Source organism: Engystomops pustulosus, chromosome 3, assembly GCF_040894005.1.
Source record: "Engystomops pustulosus chromosome 3, aEngPut4.maternal, whole genome shotgun sequence".
In the NCBI taxonomy this organism is placed as follows: domain Eukaryota; kingdom Metazoa; phylum Chordata; class Amphibia; order Anura; family Leptodactylidae; genus Engystomops; species Engystomops pustulosus.
The window spans coordinates 111,089,767-111,112,780 of NC_092413.1; the positions used below are offsets into that span (position 1 = coordinate 111,089,767).

General features: G+C 43.2%; 1 protein-coding gene across 6 annotated transcripts in view; it reads right to left on the reverse strand.

Annotated features, from left to right (window-relative positions):
- The window catches only part of ARMC2 (armadillo repeat containing 2), a 108,269-nt gene that overhangs the window by 75,531 nt on the left and 9,724 nt on the right, over positions 1–23,014 (reverse strand). Inside the window, exon 1 of one of the 6 annotated variants that reach the window (XM_072141821.1) lies at positions 2,223–2,421. The exons of 2 other annotated variants lie outside the window; for them this stretch is intronic. Coding sequence is in view for 1 of the 4 variants with exons in the window: in XM_072141818.1 (XP_071997919.1) it covers positions 1,327–1,334 (8 nt within the window). In the remaining 3 variants the exon portion in view is untranslated. Of the gene's footprint in view, positions 1–1,326; positions 1,350–1,676; positions 1,733–2,222; positions 2,422–23,014 lie in introns of those variants that run through there. 3 more of the 6 variants (XM_072141820.1, XM_072141823.1, XM_072141818.1) reach the window with 3 other exon arrangements.

Genomic DNA, 23,014 nt, shown 5'->3' on the forward strand with positions numbered 1-23,014 from the left:
CTTGGTCATCAAGGCGCAAATGAGCTTGGGGTTAAGTTTGTTTATTTATATTTCTTTATTCAGGTAAACAAAGAGGTGAATAATGGTAAACCCATTCTGGACAAAACTAATATAGGGATCAGAACTCAATTAGGTTTTTTAAACTTTTTATGAAATGCTGTCCACGAAAAACCGGCTGCTAAAATATTCTAGAGCAGTTATGGCGAACCTTTTAGAGACCGAGTGCCCAAACTACAACCAAGACCCACTTATTTATCAAAAAGTGCCAACACAGAAATTTCATTTGTGATTTATACTCCCTTCTCTGTCACAGCTTTCATTGATATCAGCCCCCTGAGGACACCAATAAAGCAGAAAATAGAAGAAATTTGGATGATCCCATAAACAGGATGAATTGTCAGGGCCAGAGCAGGAGCTACAATGATAATCCAGATCTTTCCACACCTTTACACTCCTCCAGTAGTTCCAGGTAGCACTGTCACTTTAAAATAGCTCTGTGAACAGCAAGTCCTGTGCTGTCTGGGACTGCAGAAAGATACCTGGAGTGCTCTGGTGATGGCCTGAGTGCCCACAGAAAGGGCTCTGAGTGCCATCTCTGGCACCCGTGCCATAGGTTAGCCACCACTGTTCTAGAGTGTCACAAAGCTACTGTAAAAAAAAAAAGTGATGACAGACAGATGCAACTCAACCATTAAAAATGGACAGATGGGCCAAAAAGGAAGCTAAGTGGATGCCAACCGGCTGTGAAAAAAATAAAAAAAAGAAATCGGACAATACTTTCTCTCAAACATGGTCAAGTATGGTTGATAAATAAAATTTCATGCTGTCTGAGATTATTTTCTAAATCATGAACTATTTATCATGTAGCACATCATAGCTTGTATGCCCAAAACTGGTATACAAGTTGTGATTTTTTGTGCAAGAATTGCAACTTCTACCCCCTGTACGCCTGTTGGGCGTGGTGCCGTGCAGTGGGCCGGCACGAGGTGTTGCTTGTTCAGGTGCAGGCTATGGTGCTATTCTTTGCCAAGTTAGACCCAGATTTATCATGTGCCCCATTACCTTGAGTATGATACAGCATAATGTTTTATAATGGAAGGATTATGAGAGTTTTGTCACATCATCATGATTTTCCATATCATACACAGTGGGATATAAAAAAAAGTACTAATGGAATTTTGATATTTTTATAGGAAAAATAAGAAAATTGAAATTAAAAAACATCCTATTTTTGACATGAAGCATTTTCCTGGGGGCTGGAGGGGGCAGTGCAGTCATTTCTTTGTGATTAGGCTGGCACATATATGGCCACTTTTCTATGGGCACCTGTCCATGTTCCCTCTATCCCTGGGTAGGTCTCGTTGCTGTAGACTGTTGTGGGGTATTTGTGGCTGTTTCCCGTGGTTCCCAAATGACATACATAGGTAAGTTTAGGGCACATGTTCTACCAGCCTGAATAATTCAGGACCAACTATGAGGACACAATACCGGGCACATGGCGGCCATCACTATGTAACGTGACACGCGCAGAGCAAGGGAGTGACTGAGAGCGGCGTGCATTGTCACCATGGCAATGAGCACTAGTCTTCATCACAAGATAACATAAGTATACGGCTCCGGGACCGACTGCTAATTCCTGCGTGAACCGGTGATAACCCCGAGCCCCTGGAAATTACCTAGTAGAAGGACACCCAACAACTGAACAAGTTGTGCCACCGCCTCCACAGTCCTGGGCAGCACCGTGCCTGCACCCAGAGGCCGCTGTGTTGTTGTTACCGCGCTGACGTGTGAGGTGATCACTTCGTGTGGACACTTGTATAGGAAGCCGGGCACAGCACAGGGTAATGCTCAAAAAGCTTTATTACAGGCTTTCCTGTAACATGCCAAACACTGCAAGTTTGTGACAAGAAATAATGAATATACAGGAAAGACATCCAAAATATCAGATTTATACGATGAAAGACGGGGTTTAGGGTCTTGTAAACGTCCCTATGAATTGGTCAGGGGATGACATAGGACAATAGTCACCACTGTACTCCCGGTAAAGCATCATGTACAGTTCAACACAAACAACGCCCGGGAAGAGAGAATAAGGCAGGGCTTCTGCAGAGTTTGCAGCACATGCTACATATACTTTGTTATATGTGAACCTAAGCTGGAGCAGCAGATAAACGAAACACACAAAGCAATGTAAATAATACGCTGACAGGAGGGAGACTTACCTGAACGCCGAAGAGAAAGTCACATCGTGTGGAGCTGCCAAGTGTATGGAAAGCTCAGAGAGAGCGGTATATGGAGGGAAGTCCTCCCCGGATGGCGAGGGCAGGAGCTGCTTGTGTTGGGTAGAGATGGAGGCAGTGAGGTGGTTGCTATGGAGTCGCAGACGCTTAGCCGGCACCCAGGCCCTGCCTCAGCATGGGAGGTGGGTGCAGCTGTGTGGGTGATGTAAGTGTCTCAGTGTCAGCCTGCAGTACACAATCCTATATACCCTGAGGGACTTCAACACTAGTACAGATTATGGTCTTCAATTAGAACTAAATAAATGCTTGTTTGATCTCATCATGCTAACCATTTCCTACTTACAGAAAGCTATCTCCTATCTTAAAAAAATCTACCATCAAAATCAAGCATCATAAACCAGGGGCTCTTACTCGGTCTCCTTCATGCTAAAATCAACCTTTAAAATTATGCTAATGAGTCTGAGCTGCTCAGTGCTGAAGATTAACAGGCTGTTACAAACTTGTCACTGACTTCCCTACTCTCTACCTAGCAGCAGGAAATGCAGGGGAAGAAGCCAATGTTCTGCTCATTGTAAAAGCATGTGAAGCTACAATACTGAGGGGCTCTGGAAACACCCACTAGAGCCCTTTATGCTCATTAAAAGAATTTTAAAAGTTGATTTTGAGTTTCCCTGGTTTATCATGCTTTATTTTGAAGGTAGATTTCCTTTAAAGTGATGTGATATGTTATGTATCCATTTAGCTAGATATCTTTTTGTGTTTACCTACAAAAATAGGAGAACTCACCTCTAATATATTTGTCTGATCAATATACATGAGACATATTATTTTTGGTTCACCCTACTTACAGCACTTGCATTATTCTACAATGTTCTCAGTATGTAGCAGTATACATAGTATAGTGCAGTCTATGGAGGATGTTCATCGGCTGAAAGCTGGTTTGGACGAACTGATGGACATTTATTATAGGATTTTCCTTACTTTTTGGCAGTGAAAAGCTGCAGTTTTTTTTTGTTTGTTTTGAACAAATTGCATGTGGCTGTTCCCCCACCTCTATATAATGGTTTAAACTTAGAAGCATGGCTAGTGTAACGCTGTGTAAAGCCAGATTTCACTTGCATAGCCACTACACACTCATGGAGTAAACATTTTGCGGCTTTATATGCAACTTTTTTTTTAAATTGCTAACAGCAAGTGGAGCATAAGAACAACAGCCATAGAACTGTCTTAAGTAGCTGGCTTAAAGGGGTTGTCCGGTCATAACATTGCCCCTCATAAGATTTTCTCCTAAGGCTACATTCACACAACGTGTGCCTGCCATATAGTAGCTGGCGGGCACACGTCGGCATTGCTCACCCCCATCCCTCTCCACAGTGTTGTATGGCATACGGCATTGATAAGAAAAGGGTTTTTTTGGTCGCTAGCCGGGCGACTTCTTGAAATTAATTAATAGTGCGCATACCCTATCCACCTGTGGCCAAATACGAAAAGGGTCAGTAAAACTACCCCCTTTGAGGGTTTTGAATTGTGCTATCTTTCTCCCGGACACGGGATGGTACGGTGCCGCACGTGCGGCATCGTACCGGTCCAGTACGGCGCCGTGCGGCCATTGCTGTCTATGGGGGACATATTTGTGGCATATATATGTCGGACGTATATAGGTCCATCATAGCGTTGTGTGAATATAGTGAATTTAATACACTTCCAACATTTTATGAAGTTTAAAATTCTGGCCCTTTTTCTAGTAATCAAAATAATATATAAAACCCTACCTTCATTTGTGTACCCCCCTCCCTCATCCCCATCCCCTCAGTAACTTGTAATCCTGCCTAATTTTTCTGTCACGCTTGCATGCAAACTTCTCTGTGCTGTGGAGTCTTTGTTCCCCTTCATCTACTGAGACACGGGGGAGAATATTGTAGTCAAGCACACACGTGATTCGCAGCAAGCAGCCTGTCGCTGGACACGCACAAGCAGCTTTGAAGGAGAGGATGATGGGACTGGAGAGTGAGTGAGAGACAGGCAGGGAGAGTGAGTGAGAGATAGATAGAGTGAGTGAGTGAGTGAGTAAGAGACAGAGAGACAGGCAGGGAGAGTGAGAGACAGGATAGGGGACTGAGTGAGTGAGGGAGAGAGAGTGAGTGAGAGACAGGATAGGGGACTGAGTGAGTGAGAGACAGGAAGGGAGAGTGAGTGAGAGACAGGCAGGGAGAGTAAGAGACAGGCAGGTTGAGTGAGAGACAGAAAGACAGGCAGGCAGAGTGAGAGGCAGGGAGGGAGAGTGAGCTAGAGACAGACAGGGAGAGATATATAGCTAGATAGAAAATATTTTTTGTTAACCTATTCTATTTTGTGACAGCTAAGAGCAGTTATTTAGTATCATGGGCAACACCGGGATCTAAGGCAAGTTTAAGTATATAAATTACCTGTGCAAAAATTAAAATGGTAAAAAGTGTTTTCCAAGTTAAAGGAAACCTACCACTTCTGAAGGTAGGTATGAGATACAAACACCGGGCACCAGCTCAGGGTGAGCTGGTGCCGGTGCTTAGTCTCGTTAGTGTTAAAACCGCGGTATCGCGGTTTTAACACTTTTGAAACTTTCTAGCAGAAACTGCTTCGGCGCTGCGCGCGACCGTGCGCGCGCAACGCCTGCGGCGTTTCCAATGTAGGCGCGCGCACGATCGTGTGCACGAAGCGCCGAAGCAGTTTCTGCTAGAAAGTTTCAAAAGTGTTAAAACCGCGATACCGCGGTTTTAACACTAACGAGACTAAGCACCGGCACCAGCTCACCCTGAGCTGGTGCCCGGTGTTTGTATCTCATACCTACCTTCAGAAGTGGTAGGTTTCCTTTAAATCACATGGAGCTGTGATTATTCCACATGCTGCTCACCCTTCTTTGGTGGAGTTGTTTCTGCTTCTCTTGTGTAAAATGATTTCAAATATAGGCATCTTTTATTTAGGTTAGTGGACATTTCTGACATAAAGCCTAATTGATCAGGATGTATTAGAGACACGAGCATCCCTAATAGGCAGTTATCTAATGCTTTGACTATGATTTTAACAACAGCTGTAACTAGAGATAACAGATGATAATAGTCAGGATATCTCAAGTCTTTACCCAGTTTTGGGGTCAGGATTATCATAACCTGACACATTGAAGTCTAGATACCGATATACCTAAATTTTGTATTAACTTACCCAGTGCCATCCATACTTAGTACCTTCTTTGCAAAAGAGGACAAGGTTATCTGTAATTCCTCTATCCTAAATTATAACCCATGACACCAGCTCTGGTTCTCTTCTGGGATCTCTTTTCTGTGCTGCGGGAGTCAGAACAGAGTGGGACAGGATGCGCGGCCACGTGATCTCATCATCCAATAGCTGTGAATCCTGGGTCAAAGAGCAACGTGCACCAGGGAAGTCTTACTGACAGCTTTCACTTTAGTAGTACTACACAAGCGGGCGGTACCAGCCACATTGTGGACTATTACTATAACTGGCATCGGCCTCCTATGGGGACAAAGACCCCTACCATAGAGCCAGGTGTGCGGGTCCATCGGTGGATTCACCGATCCACTGGAGGGCCAGTCTGACCTTGTGGCCCAACTTGCCTTTTTTTGTTAAAGATGTTAAAGATACAAAAGACGAAGTAGTGATTGCAACAGGGGCACTATCGTAACTCCCTATAGTGGGGGTCATTTACTAAGGAATATTTCCGATTTGCGCCGATTTCCCCCGGGATTTTGGTGCACGCGATCAGATTGTGGCGCATCGGCGCTGGCATGCACGCGACGGAAAACGGGGGGGCGTGGCCGAACGAAAACCCGACGGATTTGGAAAAACCGCCGCATTTAAAACAATAAAAGTGTCGCTTGGGACGCGCTTACCTTCACTTGGTCCGGCTCGGTGAACTTGAGTGCGTTCAGATGCTTTTCAGCGCAGCAGCGCCACCTGGTGGACGGCGGAGGAACTACCTTGATGAATCCCGGCCGGACCCGAATCCACCGCAGAGAACGCTCCGCTGGATCGCGAACGGACAGGGTAAGTAAATCTGCCCCAGTGTGTTTATATCTTCAGAGATGGTATAACAAAAAAGTCATGAAACGACCGTGAGGGTGGTGCTCAGCGTGTAGGATGCAGATATCGTAGAACAATGAAAGAAAGAAAAAACATTCACGGCACTCACCCATTGGAAGTTACTTTATTTCGATTTCAGAGTAAAATCAGTCCGAGATGCTTGAGCAGGGGGTCAAGCAAAGCTAGAGAAAGCGCCGGACGGTGCGAAACGGCTGTCGCCTTGCTTGACCCCCTGCTCCTACCTCTGCCCCACTTTGGCTGAATCATGTCGGACTGATTTTACTCTGAAATCGAAATAAAGTAACTTCTAACGGGTGAGTGCCGCAAATGTCTTTTCTTCTATCATTGTTCTATGTTAAAGATACACCACAAAAAAGATGGTGAGCTCTGTAGGATCTGAGCGGTGAAGCCATACATTTATGATTTCAGGCGCACGATCTTAGTGAATCGCTGCACGCTGCATTCTAGACAGACAATGCACTTTCAGTAAACTCCAGCGGTATTGTAAGTAAATGTGCCCCAATATATATGGATTAAAATGGCATAATGCTATTTTTACTCTACACCATACATTCTGTATTATCTTTGGGTCTTCACCTGTGGGATATAGTTTGCAAAAAGGGGTCATTGTTAAGTTTTTATTTTACTGTACTGGTCCCTCAGGAATCTACAAATGCTGCACACTGCAAAAAAAAACATTTGTGAAATGTCTGTGCTACGACGACCACTCCATACCTTCTAAGCCCTCCTGTGGAGTGTTGCCATTGTAATAAATTTAACAACTTATCTGGTCCCTGGTCAATCAATGGTATCTGGCCAATTTCATTGTACAGAGCTAGGTGCGTTTAAGAGTCTTGTATATTTGACACCATCTATTGCCTATAACTGGTAATGCAGCTGAGTATTATCTGCCTGGCCTCATGGGATGACTACTGGACGGGTCAAAATGTCTGTTAAAAGATAGCTTCCATAACAGGAAGTGCCCATTACTTAGCTAATTTAGATACCTTCTCCCTCATGTCTCTAGTCCTTTGTCAGAGCCCCCTCCCCTGCCCCCCATCGGTTGAATTTTCTTCTTTCTTTTCTTTCTCTGTTTGTTACATATATCTTCCTAAGAAACTATTTTGGGGAGTTCTCCCTTTCTTATACAAATTTGTCTATGTCGGTTGACAGGACCCTGTTACCTCACCTTGTTGTGCTCCATTACTGTGAATCATTTTCTGCCCAAGGTTCCCTATTGGTGGATGTCTGAAACCCGCCCAGAGTGGAGATTTGATATACTCCCTCTGGCTGGAAGTTTCAGAACAATCTTAGACACACGGCCTGTAAACTAGCAGCCTGCCTCTGCTGTCTCTTACCTGAGGGCAATCTCCCCTCTTCAGGCCAGTCTGCCCTAAGCCCCAAGTTCCTGAATCTGGGCTGTGAAACTATCTAGGCTGCCAGACTGCATCCAAGCAGCTACCTCGGATGTTGGCAGATAGTACCTCTACTTCAGCCTGTTACGTTTGCTGTGTTGAAGTCGTTGAGTAAAAAGACTGTAAGTATGATGTACTACATCTTGTCTCCAGGTTTGATTCCTGTTTGCGGCTAACAATACGGGCCTCCCCTCTACTATCTAATCGGGGATCTCTACATCACACATAAACCTGGAGTGCCCCAGGGAGAACTTTTACCTTATTGTGGCCTATCCATCTTCTTGCATCCCTTCACTGGACCTGCCCAGCGTTGACGAGGCCAGTTCTACCTGGACTACGAGTTTGCGCTAGGCCACGCCAAAGCCAGCCACTCAGGTACCAGGAGGCCCGCAGTTCCGGCTGTTAGGGTTGGGTAACACAGAAGACAGGGGATAGTGTGCCCTGAGCTTGCCCCAACCTCTGTCCCTTCCTATAGCCCCCCCCCCCCACGCTAAACCGTGGGGCGACTACTTGAAGACTCAAAATACACTGGATAAGTGTGGGAAGGGAAACACAAACAGACTGACAAACATAAAACACAAAAGAGTGGTAAACTAGCCGGAGTCACAACGAGAGGGTACGTCAAGAACAAAGTCAGTAAGCAAAGAGTCAATGTCAAAAACTAGCCAAGGTCACAACGATACAGATACAGAGTGAGTCAACCTAATGCAGAGAGAGAGTGATGAAGGGATTTCAAACACTGGCACAGGTGACTAGTGAAGCTGCAATTTATGCAACCAGAACCTCATAGGAGCCGGAAAACTTCTGGGAATTAACCCCTCATGGTGCAGAATAACCAGGCACCATGCAGAGGTACCACATGTCCCAGCAGTTCCGAACACAACTCCTAGACAGTGCGAGGTCTTGCCAGCCGCTGCCCGGGATGAGAGGTGGAGTTTGCGTGGATACGTGCCGGATGTCGGAGAACGCTGCTAGCACCACCAGAAGGACCAAAACCTTTCCAATGGACCAGGTACTGCAGGGAGTTACCTACCCATCTGGAATTTACAACTTTTTCCACCACAAATTCCAGATTCCCCTCCACAATAGATGGAGAAGGAGGGTCAGGAAGAGGCAAAACAGGCTCAAAATAGCGCTTCAGAAGATTCTTATGGAAGGTGTTATAAACCCGCCACCCTGCTGGAAAAGTAATCTTGAAGGAAACCGGGTTAACAACTTGAGTAACAACAAACGGACCTACAAACCTGGGCGCAAACTTCAAAGAGGGGTCCTTCAATTTAAGGTTTTTTGTGGATAACCACACTTTATCCCGCACCACAAACGTATCGGAGTTAGTGTGCCTTCTTTCAGTCTGTTGGACCATAGAATTTTGTGCCCTCTGAATATTCTCCTGAACTTGTGACCAGAGCGTGCCCAACTTGGATGTAATAGCTTCCGCCCGAGGAATATTAGAGACAGGCACAGATGAAAAGGAGAAACGAGGATGAAAACCATAATTGCAGAAAAACGGAGAAACCTGAGTGGAAGAATTACAGTGATTATGAATAGCAAATTCTGGCAACGGAAGAAATTTTACCCACTGTTCCTGACTGTCCGAGACAAAGAGTCGCAGATACTGAATCATCTCCTGATTCATTCTCTCGGACTGACCATTAGGGTGACTCAGGGTGAAATGCCGATGAGAACTACAAATTCACTTCCCGTCTAGAACAAAATGCTCACCAAAATTTGGAAACAAATTGTACGCCCCTATCTGACACAATATCATCTGGTATACCATGGGGGCGTACAATATTCTGTATAAACAATTCAGCCAACTCTTCAGCTGAAGGTAACTTTTTTAATGGAACGAAGTGTCCTATTTTAGAGAAACGGTCCACTACCACCCAAATCACTGCATAGCCTTGAGATGCTGGCAGATCAGTGACAAAATCCATAGAAACTTTAGACCATGGCCTGGTGGGAACTGGAAGCGGAAGAAGAGGCCCTTCAGGATGTCTCCTGAGAGTCTTTCCTCGCGCATAGACCTGACAGGCTTGAACAAATGCGTGCACATCATTAACTTCTCTTTAAGAGATCCCAGGTACTCCGCATTCCCGGATGACCTGCCAATACCGAGCAATGCGTCTCCTCCAACAATCTCAAACGACAAGAAAGAGGAACAAATAATTTGCCTTCCGGAAGGTCTTTAGGTGTAGATCACCCCCTGAGGAAGCGACGGCGAAACGCGCGTCGGGGTTTTTGTGGTTCATCGCCATTTTTCCTGAGCATGATGCTGCCTGGTCGGTATACATGAATTTCTCTGCACTATGCACTTTATATAGTTATATATTTGTGTTTACTAGGCGTTTGCCTACCAGGATCCATACTGTATATAGCCAGTGATATATTAGGGGTAATAGTGTTCACACGAAACTATATATTTTGGAGGTTCATTAGCACTATATTGTGTGACCGGTGTAACATTTCTTCAACTTGTCTATTCTAATTATCCTGATTGTAATATTATATCTATTGTCCCTCTGGCTATGTATTTACTTGTATTATGATACTATTACTACAGGAATGGCCATGCACTTTTTTTAGTCCACCAGGGATTATTTTAATGGGCTGGTTTTAATCTTGGTGATCATACGTCTGTAAAATTTGTGTATTAACTATTAATAAAACATATATTTTGTCAACAATTGTTGTCTACTTAATTAGATGGTTTTTATAAGGTCTGGATATAGGCATAAAATAATTTAGGTGTAGATCTTTGTCCTGCTAAAATTTGAGAGGAGAGATGGGAGGAGACAGCTGGAGACAAAATATTACTGTCAGTAGCCTCTGGAACCTCAGGAGTCCTGAAGCTATGGGACAAGGCATCAGCCTTCACATTTTTTGACCCAGGTCGGTAGGTGACCACAAAATTAAAGCGAGAGAAAGGCCCACCTAGCCTGACGTGAGTTCAAGCGCTTAGCAGTATCCAAATATACTAAGTTCTTATGATCCGTGAGCACAGTTATCGGATGAAGAGCTCCCTCCTAAAAGTGTCGCCAGACTTCAAATGCCCACTTAATGGCAAGGAGCTCCCGATTACCAATATCATAACACTGCAACACTGTACCTACTCCAACCTCGGAGGCATCTACCTCCACAACAAACGGTAGAGAGAGGTCAGGTTGAACCAAAACTGGGGCTGACGCAAATGCCGCTTTTAGAGTTTCGAACACAGAGTAAGCGGCAGGGGACCAATTGTTCGGATCAGCACCCTTACGGGTTAGATCCGTGAGGGGTTTGGCGATCATGGAAAAGTTCTTAATAAAGTTCCAATAATAGTTAGCAAAACCTAAAAAACGTTGTAAGGCCTTCAGATTGGTAGGCGAACCCAGTCTGTGAGCGCATGAACCTTACTCGGATCCATCTGTACATCAGAGGGAGTAACAACATAACCTAAGAAGGAAACCTTCTGGACACAAAAAACACACTATTCCAGCTTAGCGAAGAGGTGGTTTTTGCGCAAACTGGTAAGTACTTGGCGGAGACGTTGCTGGTGAGAAACCATATCAGGAGAGAAAATCAAAATATCGTCCAGATATACCACCGTAAACACACCGATGTAATCATGAAAGATGGAGTTCATAAACCCTTGAAAAACCGCTGGGGCATTACTCAAACCAAAGGGCATAACCAGGTATTCAAAGTGTCCCAAAGGTGTATTAAATGCGATCTTCCACTCATCCCCTTCCTGGATCCGAATCAGGTTATAAGCCCCTCACATCTAATTTAGAGAAAACTTGGGCCCCAGAAACCTGATTTAAGAGATCCGGGATCAAGGGGAGAGGACCTGAGTTTTTTACCGTTATCTTATTTAATTCTCTATAATCAATGCACGGCCGTAAACCACCATCTTTTTGATATGTCTGATTGCCAAACTCTCATCAATATAACTCTTTAGTGACTCCCGTTCTGGTACTGACAGGTTATATATACGACCCTTTGGCAATCTAGCATCAGGAAGAAGGTCAATTTTACAATCAAACTCCCTGTGAGGAGGAAGGACTTGAGACAAGGGTTTTGAAAACACATCTGAGTAATCAGAGAGAAAACCTGGAAGACTCTGATCTTCCGCCACTACTGTACATAATGAAACTCTGGACAGGTGATCCTTACAGTGAGGACCCCAATGAACCAGCTCCAGAGTTTCACAATTAATTACCGGATTATGCATCTGGAGCCAGGGTAAACCAAGAATGACATTTTCAGACAAATTTTCCATAACTAGGAAAGAACACCATTCTTCATGCATAGCTCCTACCACAAGCTTTATCTGCACGGTTCAGAATTTTATCAACCCTGCATGTAGAGGGGTCAAATCCGCACCTGACATCTGGATAGGAGTGGACAATGGAATCAATGACACAGATAACTGAGAAGCAAAATTATAATCAATTAAATTAGTTGCAGCACCTGAATCCAAGAAGGCGCGACCAGTACAAGAAACAGATTGAAACTTAACCGTACAAGGTAAATACATTCTAGACACAACTGGGAGTACCTGAGCTCCTAAGCAGTCCCCTCGATTACTGCTTAGGAGCGGAAGTTTTTTCCTGCTGCTGCCTCTTGGAACAGGTGTGTATCTGATGATCAGGACTTCCACAGCAGAAACAAAGATAGTGGGGCACATTTACTTACCCGGTCCAGTCGTGATCCAGCGGCGGGTTCTCCGACGCTGATTCGGGTTCTGCCGGGATTCACTAAGGTCCGTGCGCCGATATTCACCAGGTGTCGCTGCTGCGCCGAGGTCCGCCGGAGTTCACCTGCTTTTTTCTGGTGTATGTGAGTGCTTGATCTTGCGACACAAATGGCTTTTTAAATTCTGCGGTTTTTCCGAATCCTTCGGGTTGTCCGGTGGCCAAGCCCCCCGATTTCTGTCGCACGAAAGTCGGCGCCAAGAATCGATCGCGTGCGCCACAATTCCGTGAAATACAGCGCAAAGAGGAAATATTCGGGAAAAACCAGACGGATTCGCGGCTGCGGACCCTTAGTAAATGTGCCCCAGTGTCTTATTTGATGTTGCTTCCGCTGTGCAGGAGAGATGCTATCCAGCTCCATGGATTCCAATTCTTGATGGCCTGGAGACAGACTGGCCGCTGGCTGACAGTCAGTGGACACCCGAGGTGATCACCTGGATCTTAGGTGACGATCAACTCGGATGACCAGAATCATAGCTTCATCTAATGTCTGAGGCTCGGCATAAGCTAAGACTAAGTCCTGTACTCGGTCTGACAGTCCGGACATAAATTGGTCTTTTACATACTGTCTGAATTGGGCACAATAATCTTCCGCCGTCAGTTTTCCCTGACACAGAGATCTAAGGTGAGAAACTACAAGTGCTTGGCCGTCAGGTTCGTCATAAATCTGGCCTAAAGCAGAAAACAAAGCATCAAGAGAAGAGCGGGATGGAGAGTCAGGTCGGAGGGAGAAGGCCCAATTTTGCGGATCACTGCGCAAAAGAGAAATGACCACGCCCACCCTTTGTGTCTCGGTGCCCGATGAGTGAGGGTCTAAAGAAAAATAAAGTTTACATCCCTCCCTAAATGAAAAAAATTTCTTAGGGTCACTAAAAAACAAGTCAGGGAGTGGAACCTTAGGTTCTGGTGCAGGTGGCGGTGTTTTCTGCCCCGAAACCTGCATTTGAAGATGGGCAGACAGACTCTGAACATGCTTAGTTAAGGTCTGGACCTGAGCGACCAAAGCTGACAAAGGCTCCATGGAAGGAGTGAATGTGGCAGGTCGGATACAGGAGGCAGACCTATGTGTGGGCCAGTGTTTCTCTTAGGGTTGGATAACACAGAAGACAGGGGATAGTGTGCCCTGAGCTTGCCCCAACCTATAGCCCCCCCACGCTAAACTGTGGGGCGACTACTTGAAGACTCGAAATACACTGGATAAGTGTGGGAAGGGAAACACAAACAAACTGACAAACATAAAACACAAAAGAGTGGTAAACTAGCCGGAGTCACAACGAGAGGGTACGTCAAGAACAAAGTCAGTAAGCAAAGAGTCAATGTCAAAAACTAGCCGAGGTCACAACGATACAGATACAGATAAAGAGCGAGTCAACCTAATGCAGAGAGCGAGTGATGAAGGGATTTCAAACACTGGCACAGGTGACTAGTGAAGCTGCAATTTATGCAGCCAGAACCCCACCTCCAGAACCTGATAGGAGCTGGAAAACTTCTGGGAATTAACCCCTAATGGTGCAGAATAACCAGGCACCATGCAGAGGTACCACATGTCCCAGCAGTTCCGAACACAACTCCTAGACAGTGCGAGGTCTTAGCAGCCGCTGCCCAGGACGAGAGGTGGAGTTTGCGCGGATACGCACCGGGGGTCGGAGAGCGCTGCTAGCACCACCAGAAGAACCAGAAGTCCCTGCATTCTCCCTAGCGAACCTGACACCGGCTTTGGAGCAGTGACCGTACAGCCGTGCTGTTCTGCGCATACACAGGCGGTAGGTTTTGCAGACGAGGGCACACAGCTACAAGGAGCTGCACGCCGAAGACTTCTGGTAGAAGGGTCAAAGAGGTTATTGGGGCGTGGAATAGCTGTGCCGTGTAGCCTCAGCTCCGGTTACGCTTCAGTAGCCTCTTTACAATATTTACATATTAGCGAAATAAAAGTTTTTAAAATATTGCGGAGACGTGAGGATTAGCCCTTAAAAGGACTATCCTCACGTCCTATAGATGCACCTACCAACCGATTTACCTTGATAGGTAGATCCGTGGTGGTAGGTTCCCTTTAAGAACATAAAATGGTGATGCTTATGTGGTTTTATAGTACTTAAGCTTCCAAACTAAATTGGTCTACAAAAATATATATTTTTTTCAAATCTCTTGAAAATCTGAGAAGTTGCTACTAAAACTATAAACATTATAACATCAGTAAAAAATAACCAAATGTAAAAAAACGTTATGGAAAGAAAAAGAAGACAAATGGCAAAAATTTTGTATTATACCGTTTAATTTTAAACCTTGAAAAATGTCAATTTTTTCAAATTTTTGATAAATTGTTTTGATAATAATTTTTAACCCCCGCAAGCATAACCAATCTGCAAAGTTATAATTTAAAGTTATAAAACCATCTCAAAATCACTTTAAAAAAGTCTTATTACCTCAAGAAGAGTCACAGTCAGATTTTGAAATCAAAGGTCTGAGCCTTAACATACACATTGGTTTCATCCTTAAGGGGTTAAAAATATACATATTTGTATACTCACACATGTTAATGCAATCACACACATTTATACACACATACACACATACACACATTTATATAAACTCATGCACACACATTTATGCACTTATACATACAATATATATACATGTTCTACAGACACAGTATATACAATATCTTATATACACATACAATATAAACACATCATTATACACACATATAGTATATATACATCATATTATTACACATACAGCATGGTGTACCTAATAAAGTGGCCGGTGAGTGTATATAGCATATACACATCACAATCACATTTCTGACCACCTGGTGCACGTAGATGACAGGAAGAAGCGATGAGAGATTCCTAGTCCTGCTCTCATCTCCCCCTCCCGGAATTTCTTATCTAAATTGTAGGAAGCGAGGCTGCAAGGCTGGAGAAGGCAGCAACGGACTACAGTCCCTCAACTTCCGCAGTACCTACACTCCCCAATAAAGTCTGCCGCATAAGGTCTGCTGCCCAGCAGAAGTTAGTCTGGCAGCTGCAAGCAGCGAAGGCTTAGCAGGTGATCCCCAATAGCAATACAGGTTAGTTCTCAGAATTGGTGTCAGGAGTTCTGCACTGTGCTTCCTTTCGCATTGTTGTTCAGGTCACGGTCTTCAGGTCCTCATCTATTTAGGAGTCCACCTCACCCTAACAATCCCTATTTTCCCCATTTCGTTTGTAAACAGATAAATAATAGGTGCCCCTTGTTCCTTTCCCTCCTGGGGAGGATAGCAGGCACTAAGATGTCCATATTACCAAAGTTTCTTTACCTTTTTGAGGCTCTTCCAATTCTGTCCCAGTCTTTAGCTTACAAAGTATGCAATCTATGTTTTTGGGACTTCCTTCTCTACTATTATGCAGCACACCTCTGCCATCTAGTATCCTGGACCTCTCTCCTGGCTTACAGCTGCTGGACTGAAATCAGGTTGTGGTTGGCCACAGTCCATCCAGGGATCTTGATAGGAGTTCCACCTTTGGATATTCCAGCTCCTGATTTATTAGCCCCTATGGCTTTCAGAATGGATATTTGGCAGATATGTTGATGACGATTTAATATAGTGTCCTCCTCTGTCAGCTTCTGGCATACCCTAAAAGTGTTTCACATCAGGGATTTAGCACACCCTACCACTGGACTTTGCCTAACCCTAAGGGACTTACCTGACTTACCTTACCTGACCTTAGCGATATTGTAAGTTTATTCTATGTTCCTCCACTGTTCCAAATTTTTTCATTCTGTGTGTGACATCAGAGCCTCACTACAGAGTATCAGCTTTATCATAGGATGATGCACTTGTCTGTCTTCTGCAGTTTTTTTTTCTTTGTGTATAAAACCCGGACAGGAGCTTATAAGTTCAAACATAAGAAATGTCTTTGTTCTACAACGATCAAAGATAAATGAACACATTTCTCCTCCAACATCACAAAGGAATCCTTCCCCATTAAACAAAGGATGAAATGTGAATCATCATTTGTGATATATCTTATCAATTGCATATGCGGGCTACAATATGTGGGCCGAATTACACAATCTCTGAGAACAAGACTAAATGGGCATAGGCATAAAACAAAAATAGGCTTCCTAAACTAAAGCGCATCTAAACATCTATTTTTGGCCCATGATAAAGATTTCTATAGCGTTTCCATTGTTCCTATTGAACAAATCCATACAGATGTTAAAGATAGAGCTGTTGCCCTAAACAAGAAGGAGGCATATTGGATTTATAGGCTGCACAATCTAACACCTGAAGGTCTGAATGAATCTATAGAAACATTAGAAAACTAAAATGGATACTGCCTCTGGGTCTAGTTCTAAAAATAAACAACCCTCTTGCTGATAAAGAACTCCCCTTTTTATGTACCTTTTACCGGAGTATAGAACAAACCAACTTCCACCTTGGAGGAAAGCGACTTTGGGAACCCTTTGAGCCTTAGTAGCAGGAATATCGTCAGCTCCGAAATTTGAACGCCACAGTCTAACATTGGACCAATTTAATTACACATGAGGACCAAAAATCCCCTTAAGAAGACTTTCCTGAGATATATACTTTTTATCCTTCCCTCTTATGCATTTAGTAGGATAGGTAGGATAGTTTCATTTTTATGCTCATGCGGCTACAGAACGGTCTATGTATTTATTCACATTTACCTATTTGTTTATTTATTTATTCTTGATGTATTTATATGAATCCAAGCCTCTCTTTTTGTATTGTTTGTATATAGTTGTATCCATTATTGGCTGTGTGGAAAACAAACTTTGCTCCTGGTTATTTTTATAAATAAAGGAAAAAAACACAGGAGGAGACAGACAAGTGCATCCTATGATAAAGCTGATACCCTGTAGTGAGACTCTGATGTCACACACAGAATGAAAAAGAGGTTCTGTTTGTATGTATATAAGGCTTTTAATCATATACACTGCTATCTCTTTGTACATATGTGCTTTTAACCTGATGAAGACATTGGTCCAATGCCGAAACACGTTGTCTTTATATACCCATTGATTGTAAAATTAAATATTTGATAACCGTGAGGATGCGCTACCACAGTGGATATCTTTTGTTTGCAAGTAAATTAAACTCCTTGACGTTTAACTCCGGAAACCTTATTCCCACTACCAGCCACTCCTCCTTGAGACAACAAAGAATCTACCTACATGCCTGTTTCTTCCTTTCAGAAGGTGAGGAAGTTACCTTGTTCTATTTAACACCTTACTATTTACCTACACTTGAGTCTCTTGCACTTTTGTGTTCCCTCACTTTGCTCTAGAAGTCCATACCCTTTTTGTGTGCTTTTTTTAAGTGCATCTATCTACAATGCTCCCTTCCAAGGGGCACATTTCTATCGTAATAATAATATTATATTAATCTTTATTTATATAGCGCCAACAAATTCCACAGCGCTTTACAAATCATAGGGGACATATACAAATATAATATTACATTACAGAGTACAAACATTCATATGGAACAATAGGTGAGGGCCCTGCTCACAAAAGCTTACAGCCTATGAGGATGAGGGGGTGACACAAGAGGTATAAGAGCTTGTATAATGGTCCAGCTATTATTTATAAGGGAACAGTATAAAATAATTTAATAAAAATTATGCTGCTTGAACCAGCCATCATCCCACATCTTATATACATTTCCATGTTGAAAATGAATGCAGAAAAGCCTGGAGCTTGCAATATATCTGGTGTTTGCCAGATAACCAAAGGTAGAGGACATAGGATAGATTAGTAAAGAGAGAGTTCACATTTCATGCAGTTAGCAAGTGTGATAGGCTTATCTAAAAAGATGGGTTTTAAGACCACGTTTGAAACTTTGGAAAATGGGTACTAGTCTAATACTCAGGGGAAGGTCAATCAAGGGATTTGGTGCTCGGTGCTCAGGAAAAGTCCTGCAGATGTGCATGAGAGGTTCAAATTAAGGTAGAGATTAATCTAATATCACTGGCAAATTGAAGAGCACGGGTTGGGGGATAGACTGAGATGAGAGAAGAGAGATACAGAGGTGCAGCATCATGCAGAGCTTTGGGGTTGAGTGTTATTATTTTAAACTGAATCCAGAGGAGACGAGCAACCATTGCAGTGATTGGCACAAACTGGAGGCATCCATGTAGTGTTTGGTCTGAAAGACTAGCCTGGCTGCTGCATTAAGAATAGATTGTAGAGGAGAGAGTTTAGTGAGTGGAAGACCGGTTAGTAGGGAGTTACAGTAGTCTAGTGGAAAGTGAATCAGAACAACTATTAGCAATTTAGAGGTTTCCAGTGCAAGAAAAGGGCGGATTCTAGAGATGCAAGAGCAATCAAGAGATTGAATATGTGGTGGAAAGGAAAGGTCAGAGACCAGCACAACTTCAAGACAGTGGACCTGCTGCCTTGGTGCTATAGAGATCCCAAAGTCCGAGATGGAGAAATCATCGTTGGGTCGGTTAGTAGATGGTGGAAGATAAGTTCAGTCTTAAAAAGATTAAGTTTCAAGAAAAGAGAGGACATGATGAGACAGCAGAGATGCATTCACTAGTGTTCTGGATTAAGGCACGGGCGATGTTACATGTAGAAGTATACAGCTGGGTATCATCAGCATAGAGATGATACTGGAAACCAAATCTGCTGATGGTTTGTCCAATGGGGCAGTAATGAGGGAAAATCCTGAAACACTGCCGAAGGAAACAGTGCAGAGGTTGCCTGTGTCTATGTTTTCGGATATAGAGTGGTGCAATCTCATCTAGAGCGCTTTTGACAGTATGATTATAATGGATAGTAGCCAGGTTTGGACAGGTGAAAGAGGAGATGGGGGACAGTATTTGGCAGCACGGTGGCTCAGGTATTAGCACTACAGCCTTGCAGTGCTGGGGTCCTGGGTCCAAGTCCCATCCAGTTCAACAAGAGTTTGTATGTTCTCTTTATGTTTGCATGGGTTTCCTCCGGCTCCTCCAGTTTCCTCCCGTACTCCAAAACATACTGGTAGGTTGATTTAGATTGTGAGCCCCATTGGGGACAGACACAGATTTGGCAAGCTCTGTGTAGAACTGTGTAATCTGTCTGTGCTATATAAATAATTAGGAATATAAATATAAATGAATTATTATTATTACTAAAGACTGTAAGGTTTCTGTGAGTTGGTGAGTATCAATGACACGTGGGTTCCAGTATGAGTGATGGGTGGAAGGATTCTGAGAAGGTGAAGGATTATTGAAAGTAAAAGAAAGAATGTTATGGTCTGAAAGTGGAAAGGAAGAATTGCTAAAATTAGATGTTGAAAAAAGTCGGGAGAAGACCAAGTCTAAGATGTTTCCCTCATTATGAGTGGGGGAATCAAAAAGAAAGACCTAGAGAAGTAGTTAGTGCCAAGAGCTGAGAGACAGTAGGTGAAACAGGAGTATTAATAGGGATGTTAAAGTCTCCCATGATGATGGTTGGAATGTCACAGGATAGAAAGTGAGGGAGCCACAAGGCAAAGTGGGCAAGGAACTGATAGGGTGAGCTGGGAGGACGGCGTACTACAGCCACCCAAAGAAATAATGGGTGGAAAAGTCTGAGGGTGTGGACCACAAAAGATGAGAAAATAAGAGAGGGTACAGGTGGAACGACCTGGAGAGAGTAGTATGCCTACCCCTCCTCCCTGCCTTTTCTCAGGTCTGGAGCAGTGAGAAAAGTTTAAGCCACCATAAGACAATGCTGCACAGGAGGCAGAGTCATCCTGCTGGGTACATGTTTCAGTGATGGGCAGCAGGTCAAAGGAAAGAAAGAGGTCATGAACCGATTCTAGTTTATTGTACACAGAGCAGGCATTCCATAGAGCACATTTAAAAGGGGTAACAGTTGGAGGAGAAGGCAAGTTAATTAGGGTTTCTGTGTGAGGTATTAAAATAAGTATTAGGTGTGCCTGGGTTAGGAGAGGTGTCCCCTGCAGCAAGCAGAAGGAGATAGAGAAGAGATAAAAGATGCTTCAAAGATATATAAGAAGTCATTTCTTGCTTCACAACAGAACACTGGGATAAGTTATTATGGTTACATAAAGTAAAGAGTGTGTGAGTGGTGTACAAAGGTGAGTGATTTAGCTTGTAAAACAATTATTTTAGGAGACATAACACATGTGGATCAAGTTCTAAACAGGGAAAATAAACTAATTAAATTAGCTAGGAAAGAAAATGGTTAAATATTAGAGAAAGAAACAGACACCTGCAATACAAAGGTAATTAACATATATATAGCACTGCTGAAGGTGAGACTGAGTTAAAAACATGGGTAAAAAATGTATTCAGCAATCAGAGATATATACAATTGCAGAAGGTGAGAGTAGGTTAAAAGACAGAGTACATGGGTAAAAAATTTATTTAGCAATCAGACAGTGGCGTAACAACAGCCGTAGTAGCTGTAGTGGCTACTACAGAGCCCTCACTACCCAGGGGCCCGGGATGACGGTGAAACAAAATTTATATTTGACGTTCTCCTTGGCCCTTCCCTACCCCTGCCACCTACAGTGGCACACAGCACGGCATGAACCCAGCACAACCCATCTCTAGGCGCTTGCCTGCAAACTACGTATGTGGTTAGGCCTGCCACTCACCCACCCCTTCTGCGGCCTGCTGGTCCATTTCACCTGTGTGCAGCCCACCCATCTCGACTGTTTCCCGCCTGCCCATCTTGCCTGTGTGCCGCCTGCCTGCATGGTCAGTAGGCTGCCTGCCTGGTCTGTGTCCCACCTACATGGGTGAAAAATGTATTCAGCAATCAGAGATATATACCTGTAAAAGAGAAGAAGAATAAAAAGATAAAATAAATAATCTGGGACAAGGCCCTGAATTGCTGTCTGTGCACAGCATATAAAGAGAACCAATACAAGATTTTTATGTGGTACCACACTCTTGAGCTTCTCCATATCCTGAACTCCTCTTTTCCTAATGTCTTCTGGCACAGTCAAGTAACTGAAGCTTTCCAATACCATATTTCCTGAACATACTTCCCTTTGATCCGTATTACAGGTGTTTTTGGAAATACTAATGGAAGTTAGGATAGAACTAGCTTTTCTTCTGAATTTACCACCAAAGTGTTTGTGGTAACTTAGGTCTAAATTGTTTGTCCACATGCTATCAGCATCTAAAAACCTTATCTCACTCTACTGGAAAAGGGTAGCTCCCGTCTGCGGCAGACTTCCTTTCCCATATTAGAGATGTGTGTTCTATGGAGCGCCTCTCTGCTAATCTACATGACCGGATGGATTCTTTTCTTGCAGTTTGGAAGACAGAGTGTTTTCACCTACCTAACTTGAGGTTTGAACCTTGGACCCATTGATTCCCCCTCCCTTTCCTCTTTCCCTTGTTAGTCTTTTTTACAGCTCCAAACTCTTTCCGCAAAAAGATGCCTTAGGTCCTGAGTCTTCTTCTTCAATTACTTGGACTCTGTATTCTTTCACAAATGTAGGCCGTCCTTAAGAGGTTAATAAAAATGTTGAAAAAAGTTGAAAAAAAGACAAGGGGGATAGTCTCTATCTGGATAAAATCTCTTTAATCTCCAGAGGCTTCTTTACTAAAAGAACTGTGACTCTGTGGAATAGTATAACTTAGGAGCTGGTTACAGCAGATAAAGCATAGGGCAACAAAAAGGGCCTTGATGTTTATTCAGCAAAAAAAATAGCATGGATAGTTATATTATATTTTAACCCCTTACTGACATGTGATGTAACAGTACTTCACATGTCAGCTGCGGGCTTATGGAGAGGGCTCACAGGCTTCGATCGCCACCAACATTAAAAAGCTGGCAGCATGTAGGCGCCACCATATTGGGTCAAATCGTCGTTCCCCGTGACGCCATCAGGGAATAGAGATTTCTTACCACAACAGCCTCAGGTCATACAAAGTCTGTTGTTAGCGATTTGTACACTGTAATAGAAGACATGGAAAATCCACATATATACTGCCATACTGCAGTATGGCAGTATATAATAGGATCAGTCAGACTACCTAGGGTTAAAGTACCCTAGGGGTTCAGAAATATAGTAAAAAATAAATTTTAAAAGTTTAAAAAATAAACGAATAAAAAAACCTAAAAAAAATTCAAAGAACTGATATAAACAAACAGTAAAATCATAAATGTCAGGTATGGCCGCATCTCAAAATGTCTGATCTATCAAAATATAATAACTGTTATTTCCACCGTTTAACCCTGTAACGCAAAATAGTGCTCATAGCACTGGAATTACACTTTTTTTCCAATTTGTAACATATAAAAAAGTGTAATAAAAAGTGATCAAAAGGCCATGCAGTCCTCAAAATGGTAGCGTTGGAAATATCATCTCGCAAACAATGACACCACCCACACTTCCGTACACCGAAGTAAGAAAAAGTTATTATCGCTAGAATATGGCAAAATGAAGATTTTTTTTTTTTGTACAGGAGGTTTTAATTTTTGTAAATGTATGAAAACATTATAAAACCTATATAAATTTGATATCTCCTTAATTGTACCAACCCAAAGAATAAAGTAGACATGTCATTTGGGGTGCACAGTCAATGAT